This window comes from Quercus lobata, chromosome 3 (genome assembly GCF_001633185.2).
Source record: "Quercus lobata isolate SW786 chromosome 3, ValleyOak3.0 Primary Assembly, whole genome shotgun sequence".
Classification (NCBI taxonomy): Eukaryota; Viridiplantae; Streptophyta; class Magnoliopsida; order Fagales; family Fagaceae; genus Quercus; species Quercus lobata.
This window is the reverse complement of record NC_044906.1, coordinates 64666254-64682049: the sequence shown is the minus strand read 5'-3', so window position 1 is coordinate 64682049 and position 15796 is coordinate 64666254. Positions and strand designations below refer to the sequence as shown.

Here is a 15796-nt window from a genome sequence, read left to right as displayed (position 1 = left end):
ATGGGTTTGAGGGAATGTGGATTGGCTTTTATAGAGGGTGGGCCGAAGGTGTGTGGATTGGAGGTGAGGTGAGGTTGGAGGTGTGTGGATCGGCTTTTGTAGAGGATGGGTTGGAGGTGTGTGGATCGGACTGAGAAATGAACTGAGAGGGTGGATCGGATTGAGAAATGAACTCACCGTGGATCGGACTAAGAAATGGAAAAGGGAAACTCACCGTGGGTGGAGAGGATCAGTGAGTACTTGCTGCTGTGAGTGAGCTTAGAGAGTACTTGCTGCTGTAAGGAGTGCGTGTGAAAGAGAAGCTCAGAGAGAGTAATGTGAGGAGAGTAATGTGAGGAGTGTAATTGGGTCCCTTATTTTACGGTCAACACTGAAAATATTTTTAGTTTGACCCAATTTTCCATAACAACCAAACACATGCTTTTACGGAAAAGCATTTCCGAAATTTATTTGAAGCCAAAACAAACGGACCCTTAGAGTAGTTGGTAAAGATGGGGTATTTGAAAGAGTTTGTGGTAGACCCAATATATCAGGAGGCCGGGCAGGGTACCCGACCTTAGGGGAATCCTTTCTCACCATTGGGAGTGATGGTGGTCATTCACGCAGTTTCAATGGGTACCCTAGTGACCAAGAGGAGAGGGGTACTGGCCATAGTTCCCGTGGAGAGTTTTCTGGATGAGCAACCTTTCGAGAAGAAGTTGAAGTTCACTCAGGAGCCCATTGCCTTCAATGACAATGACCTAGAAGGAACGATCCAGCCGCACGATGATGCCTTAATGGTCAAAGCCCGGATAAACGATTTTATAGTGAAAAGGGTATTGATAGATCAGGGGAATGGTGCTAAAGTGATGTATCCTAACCTGTTTAAGGGGCTTGGCTTGAAAAATGAGGACCTCTCTAAGTACAACACACCCCTGGTGGGGTTTGATGGCCGGATGGTGATCTCGGAGGGGCATATTTCACTCCCCGTAAATATGGAAGATAAGGAAGTAATGGTGACCTTTATAATAGTTGCTTTGTTTTCACCGTACATGGCGATTCTTGGAAGGCCATGGATTCACGTAATGGAGGCATTCCCGTCTACACTGCATGTTAAGGTCAAATTTCGCACTGAACATGGTATTGCTATAGTAAGGGGAAACTAGCAAATGGCTAGACAATGCTTAGTGGCTGCTGTTAACTAGGAGATTAAACAAAAGGAACCAGCCGAGGATGTTCCCTTATAGCAATTACAGGAACCCTAGGAGGGAAGGGGGACTAGTTGTGCCGAGGACTTAATAAGTGTAAGGATACTACTGGAAGATGATAGGAGTTTTCAAATAGGGGCAGGTATGAAGAACGAAGATAGAGTGTAGATGTTGTTATTGCTTATACAGAACGTGGACGTGTTTGCTTGAAGCCTGTACGAGGTGCCCGGGGTGGACTCCGAATTTATAGTTCACAAGCTCAATGTAGATCCGTTATTTCCTTCTAAGAAACAGAAGTCGAGGAGGTCAGCCAAGGAGCACATTGAGGCGGTTAGGTAGGAAGTCCAAGAGTTGAAAGAAGCGGGGGTAATTAAGGAGGTTTTCTTTCCAAAATGGCTCGCAAATACCGTGATGGTGAAAAAGAAGAGTGGGAAGTGGAGGGTTTGTATAGATTTTACTGATTTGAACGGGGCATGTCCTAAAGATCCCTTCCCCATGTCGAAGATTGATCAGCTGGTAGATGCTATGTACGGGCACCCGAGGATGAGCTTTCTAGATGCTTTACAGGGTTATCACCAAATTGCCCTGGCTATCGAGGATCAAGAGAAGACAACATTCATTTCCCCTGATGCCAATTACCACTATACTGTGATGCCGTTTGGTCTAAAGAATGCTAGAGCCACTTATCAACGGATGATGACGAGGATGTTCAGGGATAAGATTAGGCGTACTGTGGAAGTGTATATTGACGATATGGTGGTTAAAAGCAAATAGGAGAAGGGGCACGTTGGTGATCTTAAGGGAGTGTTTGAAGTGCTCCGACGACATAAGTTGCACCTCAACGCTGACAAGTGCACTTTTGGAGTGGGGGCTAGCAAGTTCCTTGGGTATATGATCACTTACTGAGGAATAGAGGTCAATCCTGACCAGATTAAAGTTGTAGAGCACCTCAAGCCACCGAGTAATCCGAAGGAAGTCCAGGTGCTGACCGGCATGTTAGTCGCCTTGAACCGGTTCATTTCCAAGTTTGCAAACCGGTGCCGTCCATTTTACCAGCTTCTGATAAAACGGAAAGGATTCCTGTGGAATGAAGAATGTGAAAAGGCTTTTTAGGATTTAAAAGATTATTTGGTACGGGCACCTATGCTGTCAGCCCTAGAGCTCGACGAGGATTTATTCATGTATCTTTCAGTATTCGAGCATGCTGTCAATGCTGTACTATTGAGGGATCAAGGCGAGCAACAACCCATATATTATGTTAGCAAAACTTTGGTTGATGCCGATACGAGGTACTTACCCTTGGAGAAGTTGGTGTTAGCACTAGTACATGCTACCGGGAAGCTACCCCATTATTTTCAAACCCATACCATTTATGTATTGATCGAGTATCCCTTACAGTCATTATTAAAGAGGTCTGATTTCACAGGCAGGATAGCTAAGTGGAGAACTCGGTTGGGCTCTTTTAACATTAGGTACAGATCTAGGAATTTGGTGAAGGGTCAGGTTCTCGTTGATTTTGTTGCAGAGTTTTCCCTAAGGAAGGAGATGGAGGTGGTTTGTCATGTAAAGGTTCACCTGTGGAAGGTATTTATGGACGGTGCATCTAGCGTAATGGGGGCTTAGGCAGGAATTGTTATCATTACCCCGGAAGGGATAAGATTGGAACATTCTTTTAGATTGGGTTTTAGGGCTTCTAACAACGAAGCCGAGTATGAAGCTTTACTTGCCGAATTGAGAGCTGTTTTAGATTTGGGTGCTCGGGAAGTTGAGGTTTATTTGGATTCTCAATTAGTGGTTAATTAGGTGCATGGCAGTTTCGAAGCTAGGGATCCCCAAATGATGGAGTACTTGCAGTTGGTTAGGCAAACTATGAATTAGTTTTTGAAGGTAAAGGTGGTTCAAATGGCCAGAGGGCAAAACTGGCATGTCGACTCTTTAGTCACTCTGGATTCATCACTGACCGAAGAAGTACCTTTAAAGTGGAGTTGGTGGCAGAGCCAAGTATTAACGTAGGTGTGGGTGTTTCAGTGGTAGCAATATCCAAGTCGTGTTGGATGGGCCCAATCATTGACTTCTTGGTCGAGGATCGAGTGCTAGAGGATGAAAAAGAAGTAGGCAAGGTGCGTAAGGCAACTACTTGGTACTAGTTATCAGTTGACCGTTAGTTGTACCGAAGGTCTTTTGGGGGGTCGTATCTTTAATGCTTGCACCCCAATAAAGTTGATGGGCTCTTGACCGAACTCCATGAAGGGGTGTGCGACAGTCACATTGGGGGACGTTCATTGGCCCATCGAGCAATGACCAAGGGATTTTGGTAGCCACAAATGCACAAGGATGTTGTCGAGTACGTACGGAAGTGTGAGCAATGTCAAAAGCACGCCCTGTTGATCCATTAGCTAGCAAGAAGTCTAAACCCTATCAGTAGCCCATGGCCTTTTACACAATGGGGGTTGGACATTGTTGGTTCGTTCCCTCGGGCTACAGGAAATCATAGGTTTGTTCTGGTGGCCGTGGATTACTTCACTAAGTGGGCGGAGGTTGAGGCATTGGCTAATATCTAAGACGTAAATGTCAAAAAGTTTGTGTGGAGAAACATAGTAATGAGATTTGGAGTACTAGAGTCCCTGGTATCTAACAACGGATTGCAATTTGATAGTAAAACCTTCCACAAGTTTTGTAGTGATCTCGGTATAAAGAACAAGTATTCTACCCCGGCATATCCACAAAATAACGGCCAAGCTGAGGCCACTAAAAAGCAATTGTAAACAGTTTAAAGAAGAGATTGGAGGGAACTAAGGGTAGGTGGGCCGAAGAACTGCACAATGTTTTGTGGGCATATTGAACGACTCCCAGAAGGTCCACGGGAGAAACTCCATTTTCTCTAACGTAGGAAACGGAAGTAGTCATACCAATCGAGGTACATTTATGCAGCGCTCAGGTTTCAGGATTTGTCCCCACCGAGAATGATGAATTAATGGTGAAGTAGCTGGACTCGTTAGAGGAATGCCGGGAATTAGCAACCATATGACTAGCAGAATATCAACAGAAGCTTGATCAGTGGTACAACAGGGATGTGAAAAGGAGGGAGTTTAATGCTGGAGACTTAGTGCTATGAAAAGTGGTAGGAAACGCAAGAGACATTAGTGTGGGAAAGTTGGCCTCGACTTGGGAAGGGCCAAATAGAATTACTGTCATTACTGGAGCAAGAGCATACTATCTGGAAGATTTGGATGGAAGACCACTTTCTCGGCCATGGAATGTTCACAATTTGAAGAAGTTCTACTACTGACCGTTGGAATGTAATAACTTGGGTTGAGTATAATGTAATATGTGAACAATGTATATGCATTGCATGTGTATTCACACTCTTGTTGCAATCATTATTGATTCGTCTAGTAGCTAAGGATAGAAGTTTATTCATGGTTCGATTCCTTTCACCGAACAGGTGGATCTTTATCACCGGACAAGTGGAAATCTAATCTCTATTTTGTCTAAGGATAGAAGCCTGTTCTCAGTTCAATTCCTATCACCGGACAGGTAGAAACTTGATCTCTATTTTGTTTAAGGACAGAAGCCTGTTCCCAATTCGATTCCTGTCACCAGACAGGTGGAAACCTAATCTCTATTTTGTCTAAGGACAGAAACATAGTCCCAATTTGATCTCTATCACTGTACAGGTGGAAACCTACTCTCTATTTTTTCTAAGTACAGAAACCTGTTCCCGTTTCTATCCCATTATCGGACAGGTGGAAAACCTAGTCTTTTTCTTATCTCAGCATGAAAACCTGTTCCCAGTACGATCCTCATTATTGAATAGGTGGAAACCTAATCACTCCCTCTGTTTAATCTAAAAGCAGAAGCCTTTTGACCTTGATTGCCGGTCAAAAAAGCACTCTAATTTTGTCAAGCAAAGAAAAACGTAGCCGAAGTAATTTAACTGCAAATATATTAATGAAAATTGTTCACAAAATCAAACATCAATAAAAGTTGTCCACGGATTTAAGTAAAGCTGATGTTTTGTCACCATATCCTGGTGACAATAAGTAAACTAAATAAACTAGGCGGAAGATAAAATAAAGCAAGTGTTCTGTCACCACATCCCAATGACCATAGGCAAACTAAATGAAATAAAGATAAAAGCAAACGAAGGAATAAGTAAATTTTCTTTAAACAATAGGGTCATCAAGCTGACGAGGAACAATATCGGGGGCTTGCTCGGCTTGGACATCCTCAGTAGGCTGGGTGGCAAGATCTGGATTGGAAGATAAGGTGCTGCATGGCAAGGAATCTGGGTTGCTAGTGATCTCGAGATCAACTAACTCCACATGGGAGTCAATTGCCTTCACCAGCTCCCTCATATTGGGAATGTCTCCTTCTTCCTTGGCATCTGTAGGATTTTGAACTGGAGGGGGAGGAGGCTTGGGATAGGGTATTTGCTTGGGGTTCCTTAAGGGAGAGTCATCTGGCACCCCCATTGCTCGCAAAGCAGCCATCCACCCCTCGCCAAACCCGTGGCGTCGTGACTGGTAGAAGATTGGTTCCATAGAATTTTCGGCATCCACGAAGCTTGTATTGTACCACTTGTTCTTGGCCGCTTCAAGGGCTGCCCTTAACTCCGCAATCTCATTGGCCTACGCCAAGTTTAAGCTCTCTGCTTCAGTCAGCTTAAGTTCCATCACCCCTAGTTTTTCACCCGTCTCGATCGGACTCTATTCGGCTAAGGCCCGGGCTCTCTCAGCTTCCCGTGCTCTCCTTTTAGCATCCTCGGCAGCCTTGTTCTTGTCCTTTGCCATGGCCACCGCTACATCTTTCAATGCCCTCTCTTGATCAGCATCCTCAGTAACCTCTTTTAGTAGATCCTTGAGCATGTAAGCCAGTTGTGCTGCCTGTAATCGCAATGTCAACAAGTATGAGGGAAAAGTGCAAACACTTATCTGTGAAAGGAAAGAAAAGTGAATTATTGCTATGGTGTGCCACTAGAGCCAAGAGGATAAGGATTCGTTTGCACCGCCCGAGAAGAAGTGCACATCTTCTGCGAGCTTTAGGCCCTGACCCAGGCTTTGCAAGACTCGGGCACCTTCGCCCTAAGCCCAGGTTCTCATGCTAGCCATCACGGGGAGGGGCTTGTTCCTGAGCCTAAAATAATCTGCCATCCTACAATTGGTTGTGTGGAGGAAGACGCCACATTGGATCCAGGCTGCCAGGTAGGATGAGCTCCGCCGGTGGGCTCCCAGATAACCACATCGCCTGCTGCAGCAACTGGGGGATTCCTCGAGGGCTTCTTCTTGCACTTAGGGAGGATCAGTAGTGCGCTGTCTTTTTCGGGTTTGGGCGGTTGGAGGGTGCTGATCTCTGCTTGGGACCAGCTACTGTTAAGCTGATGGGTGTGTGCTGGGAATGAACCTTTCCATTGTCATTGTCCTTTTGGTCACCATGTTGCCTTCTTCTTGCTCGGCTTCTACTTCGAAAAAATTTATCGATTCTACCTCTGCCTGTTCAGCTGGTTGGACTAAAGTACTGGACTCCTCAACGGGTCTATGGACGGCACAACCTTGGAAAACGGAGGTGGCTAATGCGTTTCTCACGGGAACTAAGGACTCCGTTCTAACCAATCGGGGGTTGAGGTCCTGAGCTTCGCCTACAGTAAGGTTGGGAGGGAGAAATTTCGGATGGCGTACATCAATGTATGATAGTAGTGGGCTATCTACTAATAAAGCTTGCCCAAATAGTTGCCAAGTAGAGTAGACTGGGGTGCAATCGAGTATAAGGTGGGATGCTCGAAGCTACCTATCGAAGTTCACAAAAATTTCTAATTGGAGAACAAAATTTAAGTCCCTCACATGTACGACCTTGATGTCCGGCTTAAATCTCTTACCGTCTATAAATTAAAAAAAAGGACAAGAATAAAAGTAAACAAAGCACAAGTACAAGTAGTTAGTTATGCACGGTACCGACCAACATCCTGGGGCAAGGTTGGGCAGGTGAGCTCGTTGGCATGCCAATTGTCGCTCACTCGAACGTATTCGCCTACTGAATTTCTCTTAGAATCAGGTAGGCATGATATAAGCCATACCCGTACATCCCTAACTTTCAAATAATAATATGTCCTAATGTTACTGCATAGACTATACATGAAATTGATATCATTGTGATCTAATTGCAAGTCGTATAGTTGGTTTAACCGGCTGACGCAACTCACTACTTGGTAAAAATTGGGAGGAAGTTGGTCGGGACATAACCCATAAAATCTAAGCACCGTAAGTATCAGAAGGTCCACAGGGAACCTGACCCCTCTTTCTAGGATAGCCATCAGGGGGAAAAACACTACCTAAAGGCACTGCTCAAGAGCGATATTACCCTCATGCCAGTAAGCCACTTCTACATCCTCAAAAACATTATAGGTCGCTTTAAAGTTAGTCAAGGATGCCTCGGTGTTAAGAAGGTGAGAGTACCCCATCTTTGAAACTAGAATAAATAAATAAAAGAACTTTAAAAGAGAAAAGGAATGGGTGAGGGAACTTACTATGGGCTCTAGGAATTGGAGATCTTGGTTGAGAATTTATGCATTGAAGGAGTATGCTCGACAGAGGATGAAATTCAAGGAGTGGGGGTGTAAAGAGTGGTGGGATGGGGCAAAAAGTACTATTTATAAGGGGAAGGCATTTGATGAAAAGGAGCGGGAAAAATCCTTTTAGCTTCTTTTTGTAACATCCACACGCGTAGCCTCGGTTCATAAACTGCCAAGCCATAATTACACTCAGACGTGACAAGCTGTCATTACATTGCTTTCGAGGGGGCAATAATAATCGTCCTGCTCATTTAATGGCTAATGGTTGGACTTCTCGAGGATTCTCTAGTACCTTTTGGGTTGTTCTTGATTCACTCTCAGTGATTGAACACGAATCAAAGGGGGGCTATTGTACGGGGTATGGCCTAAAGCCCATTGGGCCTCAGCCTGAACATTCTCTAGAATTGAAGCTGGGCCCAAACCTCATAGTAAGTCCATATCATTTTTGAGTGCATGATAGATAAGCCCATGTCCGGCCGTTTATGGTCTGTTTGGGATTGTGTATGCCCGAAACAACATACCTCCCCAGTGGCTCGGTATTGCCTTGGGAAGTATTGCTACCGAGTGATCTTTTGGAGGCAAAAATTAGTTCCAAAGTCACTACCACCGTTTCCAACGAGATATATTCCATGTCAGGAAAAATCACATCGAACCCCACCCACACGAGTGAGACTAGAATGCAATCATGATACCCCTACAAACCTCATGATATAAATAGGAGGCTTGAGTAAAGAAGGGGGGTTGGTAACTCTGGAAAGAAAAAGGGAGAAAAGAGAGAAAAAGGGAGCGAATTAGGGAAACCGGGCAAGAGAGTAATTCGGAGAGGGAGGTAAAGGTGTTTGCTGGGGTTAAGGGAAGTTAAAGTGTCATTCAAGGTGGAACTACCCTTAGTAGGAAACACCAAGTCCACTCCATAAGTAAATTGTGAGCCCAATTCTAGGCCCAGTCCTTCAGGCTGAGGTTGGGTGTCCACACTTACATATCTTCACAAACTATTAATTTCTAGAGCACATGTAGAAGTACTTTATTATGCAAATATTTTGTTGGTTGCAATGTTGTTTTCACAAATAATACTAAAACAAACATTTCTGAAACTTTATGGCATATTCCAAGATATCAAACTGATTCTCCACAGGTTTGGAAGCAACATCATATTCTCTAATGGGCTGAGAGACCCTAGATAATCAAACAATTACCACCACACAAACTTTTTAGGTTTACTTGATCGACTATAACAACTTTCTATTTTTGATTCCAGGGTCTTGGACAACATATCAGACACTATTGTTGCAGTTAGTACAGTTAATGGTATGTGCTCAACTTATTTATTTAGTTTATTGATGCCATTTAATGGGATACATCATACATTATGTCTAGAAGTAGAGTAATTGGGTGTCCATAAGCATTTGAGAAATGCTCAATAATGTTTAAACTTGAGGAGATTTCTTAGCTTTTGGCCAAGAATATTTCAAAGAGAAGAAAATCATAGCCGAGTTCATACTCAAACAAATTTTTAATTTGCAGGATCTCATTGCTTGGATATACTCTTTGCAAAGGAAAGTGATCCAGAGTGGTTGGTCATGCAGCGAAAGGTTGAGGTTAGGATCGTCGAACAATGGATCAGCGAGTACTATGCTGATCTTCTCGCCTACAAGAAATAAATTGAAGTCACACCAAAGATGAAAGAAGCAATAAATGTTGTGCAGATCAAAACCTTCATATGTGTGCATGCGTCTATGTATTGCAATAAAACATTATGTAATCCGTTCCATAATTTTTTTTTTTTTTAGACAAAAAAAAAAAAAAAAAAAACTAAACCATTATGTAGTCTGACATTAAAGTTATTAATTGGTGACTTGACCTTCAAATCTCCTTTTGATAAATAGAGTGAATTTTAGTTAACTCGATTAGTTTGTCATTGTGGCCTTAGCAGGGTGCTCACGGGGCTCCCATGGCTCATTGGCACGCTGCCAAGGTCATGGTTCCCTCCTAAAAACTTGAACCCTGTCTTGTCTCTTCCTACACAACAGAAATACTTATACTTATGGAGTAACTATCACGCCAAAGATGCATGGTGGTGTGTCAATTTACCCATGCTCTTCTTTCTCTTAGTAACTTACTATATAGAAAAAGATTTCATGTTAAATTATAGTAACATCTTTAAGGAGAAATTTTCATTTTAATGACATTATTTTCATGTGCAATTAAATTAAATACGTTGGTTTATATCAAGTTTCACTTTTATTAACTAATTTTCTTGTAGTAAAAAAAAAGTATAAATTTTGGAAAATAGATCAAATTTAGATACAATTTTTGCAATTTGTGCGTTTCATCAGAGTCTGAATTACAACTTGAGAAGACATCTTATGGTTATTTATAATGGTTCTCTACCTCTTGAAAAAAAATTTGTCATATCATTTAAATGATATGATAGATTGGAGTTCAACCCCATATTAGGTTAAATTTTCAAGAGGTAGGGAACCATTATAAACAACCATAAGATGTCTTCTTAAGTTGTAAATTAGACTCTGATGAAACGCACAAATTGCAAAAATTGTATCTAAATTTGATCAATTTTCCAAAATTTATACTTTTTTTTAGTACAAGAAAATTAGTTAATAAAAGTGAAACTTGATATAAACCAACGTTAAATACTTTAATGGCACATGAAAATAATGTCATTAAAATGAAAATTTCTCCTTAAAGATGTTACTATAATTTAACATGAAATCTTTTTCTATATAGTAAATTACTAAGAGAAAAAAGTGCATGGGTAAATTGACACACTACCACGCATCTTTGGCGTGATAGTCACTTCATAAGTATAAGTACTTCTGTTGTGTGGGAAGAGACAAGGCGGGGTTCAAGTTTTTAGGAGGGAACCATGACCTTGGCAGTGTGCCAACGAGCCATGGGAGCCCCGTGAGCACCCTGCTAAGGCCACAATGACAAACTAATCGAGTTAACTAAAATTCACTCTATTTATCATAAGGAGATTTGAAGGTCAAGTCGCCAATTAATAACTTTAATGTTAGACTACATGATGGTTTAGTTTTTTATTTTATTTTTTTTGTCTAAAAAAAAAAAAAATTATGGAACGGATTACATAATGTTTTATTGCAATACATAGACGCATGCACACATATGAAGGTTTTGATCTGCACAACATTTATTGCTTCTTTCATCTTTGGTGTGACTTCAATTTATTTCTTGTAGGCGAGAAGATCAGCATAGTACTCGCTGATCCATTGTTCAATAATCCTAAGCTCAACCTTTCGCTGCATGACCAACCACTCTGGATCACTTTCCTTTGCAAAGAGTATATCCAAGCAATGAGATCCTGCAAATTGAAAATTGATTTGAGTATGAACTCGGCTATGATTTTCTTCTCTTTGAAATATTCTTGGCCAAAAGCTAAGAAATCTCCTCAAGTTTAAACATTATTGAGCATTTCTCAAATGCTTATGGACACCCAATTACTCTACTTCTAGACATAATGTATGATGCATCCCATTAAATGGCATCAATAAACTAAATAAATGAGTTGAGCACATACCATTAACTGTACTAACTGCAACAATAGTGTCTGATATGTTGTCTAAGACCCTGGAATCAAAAATAGAAAGTTGTTATAGTCGATCAAGTAAACCTAAAAAGTTTGTGTGGTGGTAATTGTTTGATTATCTAGTTACCCGCCAGTACTGTAAGGATCTCTCAGCCCATTAGAGAATATGATGTTGCTTCCAAACCTGTGGAGAATCAGTTTGATATCCTGGAATATGCCATAAAATTTTAGAAATGTTTGTTTTAGTATTAGTTGTGAAAACAACATGGCAACCAACAAAATATTTGCATAATAAAGTACTTCTACAAGTGCTCTAAAAATTAATAGCTTGTGAAGATATGTAAGAATGCATACATGGCCTCCATAATAAGAAGTGACCCAATGAGGCCGAGGTGGGACACCGTAGATGCTCTTGCACTGCTCGATGTAGCTGCTTAGGATAAAAGGATCCGGTTCAAACATGGTATCATTGCCATGGCCTATTGGTATCACCATCTCACTACATGTCTAAATGCACAAGACCAATCATTTTCACATAAACTAAAATTAAAAATTAAAAAAAAAAAAAAAAAAGTAAGTACAATTTTTCAATGGCAATATAAATTTTATGCCAAGGGAAGGATTGTTAGATATATAAATAAGGTGTAGGGAAAAACTTAGGTACATGTTTTCTCTTTTCAATAACATGTAATTTAACTTACATTGGATGTAACTTACATTCAATTTCTTTTTGTGTCTTGGGACACTTGGAAGTTAGAGGTCCTACGTGTTAATATACTTATCAAAAATTTAAAGTTCTTAGATAAGCATGAGTGATAATACCCCGCTTAATAAAACATTTGCAAGTTGGAGGTCCTACGTTGATTATGAAATACTTGTGGATGGTTAGAAATAGTAATCAAAAAATATTAAAACTCTTAGATAATATGCATGAGTCATAATAGCTTGGATACAACTTGCATTCTTTTCTTTTCTTTTTGTGTCTTGGGACACTTGGAAGTTAGAGGTCCTATGTTGATAATGAAATATTTGTTGATTGTTATAAATACTTATCAGAAATTTAAAGTTCTTAAATAAGCGTGAGTGATAATACCTCTCTTAATAAAAACGCTTGCAAGTTGGAGGTCTTACGTTGATTACGAAATACTTGTAGATGGTTAGAAATAATAATAAAAAAATATTAAAGCTCTTAGATAATATGCATGAGTCATAATAGTTTGAATACAACCTACAATCTTTTCTTTTCTTTTCTTTTTTTAACTATTGATAAATTACTATTTATACCAAAAACTTAAGTAGACAAAAATAATTATCACACTTTTATTCTTTATTTTAAAGCAAACTCATGTCGCATAGTGTGCTACTTGTACTTGTATGAGTACAAATAATGCAAATGTTAAGAAAAATTCGAGCTATGTACATAACTGGCACAATTCATGAAACTCTCCATGAGTGTACATTGTAGAGATAACTTATATTAGCTTAGAACCTCATAGCCGTATTAAAAACTAAAAGCTTTTTCATTATCAAAAAATTCTTAACAAGTAAGAGGAATCTGTGTCAAGTCATTTACGCTCTCGTCCATGCTTGAAATAGTTAAAGTCACCAATGGGCCTCTAGCCCAATGGCACTTACCCCTCCTTCTCTTTCATGTCATGGGTTTGACCCAATTCCCCTCTCCTCTCAAAAAAAATAGTAATAGTCCAAGTCTTCATATTTAAATGGTACATTATTCATAATTTAAAAAATAACTAAAAATTAATATTATTAATTAAGGTAATATATTGATAATACAATTATACAAGGTGTGTATATTGGTCCATATGTTATCCACTCTTTGTCATTAATGTTATGATTAGTGATAAAGAATAAATAGATGCATTATTTACCTGCCATCTCCATCCCACAGTTGTTTCAGATATATTTCTGGGTTCATTAACATAGCATGATCTAATTCCTCTATAAGCAACAAGACCAGCAAATATTTTTTCAAGAATACTAGCATCAGAAGGAGCTCCATCTATGCCACCGCAAACAATGGTAACCGGATAATCTGGAGGATGATTATATTGGGCTGCACTGGAATACACAGACTCCAAGTAATTCTTGAGCTCCGAAGATTCGCTTAGGGGTCTAAAATAGAAACAAAAGATTAATTACCTAATTTTTTTTTTTTTAAGAACAACATAATTAATTATTATTTTTGTCTAACTTTATTGATTCTAACAAGTTTACGGCAAAGGGTATCTATGTGCATGTACCTACAAGTCTTGAATTCCTTGCTAAGGTTTGAAAGACCACTAGGCTGAGATGTGGCTTTATCTATTTCAGACCATGACTTCTGTATAGTTTGGTAGCAAGTCTCACTAGCTTCCTGCACCACTCGAGTGTGACAACTTTTAAATTCGTTAAAATGAACAGGAAAATGAGGAGGGAAAGTTACATAAAAATGCCATATTTTATACCCAAATTCAGATTAGTTCATAAGTTTTTAATGTTGTCAATTAAATTCTCAAACTTATACAACTACTTCAATTTGAAGCCATTGTTCATCTATTTCATTCATTTATGTTCTTCTAGGAAGTAACACAGTAGAGAAAAAAGGGGAAGCTATTGATAAAAGATTATGCCTCCATCTAAAATCAGTTTTCGATTTTCTGTTAATAGTTTTCTCACTCTAAATAAAGCTCTCTCTCTCTAAACAAAAATTTTCTCTTTCTATACTTTGTGTTCAATGGTTGTCCAATTGATTTATAAACATGCTTATAGGTGAAATATAAAGTTTAAACAATGGTTTCCCACTTTTCTTTGTTCAATTAATACCCATAATAAAAAGAAATGAATAATGGGGATGGAAAGATGCTTCAAATTGAAACGATTCATAAATTTGGAATTTTAATTGACAAAATTAAAATCTTGGGCTTAATCTGAAATATTTTATAAACTTAAGGCCTTTTTTTATGTAATTTTCCCATAGAAGAAACTAAAAATATTCAATCTACTACCTTAAAATCCTTGCTGACAACAGAAAAATATCCATTTTGTGGCGTAATATCATCAAAATAAAGGATTGGAGCCGAGGAGGCCAAGGCACCAAGGGCAACATGGGGATATTTTAGCCGAAACCATGAAGCTAGCACTGAACAAATGAAGAAAAAGTTATATACACATACCAACCTATTAGAGTTTATTTCGTAAACTTTCAATCAAAATAGAAGCAACTTCATCACTTACTTCCTCCGTATGATCCTCCAATGACAATTACTGGAGAATCATTGGCATGTAGTGTTTCCTTTACATGTGTAATGATTTCTGCATAATCTGCTATAGCTTGGGCGGAATTGAAGTACCCAAGAGTGCTTGCATTTCTAAGTGCTTCTTCCCTTGATCCGAATGGTATTGAGTTCCCATAATATCGATGCTGATGAAAAAAGGTAACAATTTCCAATTTAAAGTTTTGGTTAACAACCAAATTTCAGAATTTGAAGTTTTAGATAGTCAGTAAAACATGCTGATTATACCTGGTTAATAAAAACAACAATAACAACAAGAAAAATTAAGCCTTCAGTCTCAAATTTTTTGTATTTTGAGTGTTGATCCTCAATGAACTAATCAGAGTCAGTCACATCTATTCTTTTCTGTTATTCTATATTTCTGAAGGAAAAGCTAAAATATAAATTGTTTGAGTTTATGATTTTGGCCTATACGATTCATCATCTCTTCTTTAAATTAATTATGGCTCTCATTACAATTTTTCAGCAATAAATTACACAAGGAAGTGAGGGAGAGAAGAATATTGATTGTGTGTGTGTTCATGTGTCTGCTTAACATTTCATTTATACCTCTATATATAGTATGAGAGCCTGAAACTGCTGGGCGTTATCAGCAAGAAAACCAACAACAGAAAGATCACCATCCAAAGGTGCTTCTGCTCCAAAATAAGCAAGAATTGGTGCGTTTCTAGTTGCACCTCCCCAGTACTTAGAGTTGATCACATATCTTTGCTGAAAAGTTGTGTAGCTTTCTGGCCTATAGTTGAAGTGATCAAGTGTTTGGTCATAGTAAAATGTTTTTAAGTCATCCGAAATAGATGCAGATACTGTTTCAAGATCGTGTAGAAATTTTCCTCCAATTGGACTTAACCTGGGAATATTTTTTAGTGTTGCAGAGACAGAGGATAAGAAAATAAGTAAGACAAAAGGAAGCCATTGAAATGAAATCATAGGAAAGTTCATTGAAGTTTCAATATATTATATTAGTAAGCACTACGCACTTCATTATATAGCATGGGATTGCTACTTGGGAAGGTGTTATTAATTATATTATGCTTCGAAAACTGACATATAATAGCTGGTCTTTACTTGTAATTTTAGTTTCACATCACTTTCCTTTTTGGATGAATTTGATTTTATTGAACCAAAACCACAATTAGAACACGCAAAAATCTTCAAACTACAAGCAATCAGAAACACTAAT

General features: G+C 39.2%; 2 protein-coding genes and 1 long non-coding RNA gene across 3 annotated transcripts; 2 read left to right on the top strand and 1 right to left on the bottom strand.

Annotated features, from left to right (window-relative positions):
* Positions 1-587: 587 nt before the first annotated feature.
* On the top strand, positions 588-1145 carry LOC115981276. Its single transcript, XM_031103436.1, has one exon. It carries the CDS (start codon positions 588-590, stop codon positions 1143-1145), a length of 558 nt encoding a protein of 185 aa, XP_030959296.1.
* Positions 1146-8997: 7852 nt separating this feature from the next.
* On the top strand, positions 8998-9555 carry LOC115979002. The gene is made up of 2 exons (XR_004088914.1): positions 8998-9063; positions 9280-9555. It is a non-coding gene; the product is annotated as an uncharacterized LOC115979002 (long non-coding RNA).
* A 1365-nt stretch (positions 9556-10920) lies between these two features.
* Positions 10921-15796, bottom strand: LOC115978646 (lysosomal Pro-X carboxypeptidase-like). Its single transcript, XM_031100480.1, has 9 exons — positions 15163-15796; positions 14555-14741; positions 14326-14459; positions 13582-13694; positions 13210-13453; positions 11675-11827; positions 11448-11527; positions 11312-11361; positions 10921-11095 (listed from the first exon to the last, which is right to left on the bottom strand). Exons 1-9 carry the CDS (start codon positions 15553-15555, stop codon positions 10959-10961), a joined length of 1491 nt encoding a protein of 496 aa, XP_030956340.1. The 5' UTR covers positions 15556-15796; the 3' UTR covers positions 10921-10958.

What these genes read in the sequence shown, in the direction of transcription:
- LOC115981276 (XM_031103436.1), top strand. Translation starts at nt 588, where the DNA reads ATGGTGGTCATTCACGCAGTTTCAATGGGTACCCTAGTGACCAAGAGG.
- LOC115978646 (XM_031100480.1), bottom strand. Translation starts at nt 15,555, where the DNA reads ATGAACTTTCCTATGATTTCATTTCAATGGCTTCCTTTTGTCTTACTT. An exon ending in CTCTCATACTATATATAGAG is followed by an intron (nt 14,742 to 15,162) that starts GTATAAATGAAA and finishes TTTTTTCATCAG; the next exon opens with CATCGATATTATGGGAACTC. An exon ending in GATCCTTACAGTACTGGCGG is followed by an intron (nt 11,362 to 11,447) that starts GTAACTAGATAA and finishes TTTTGATTCCAG; the next exon opens with GGTCTTAGACAACATATCAG.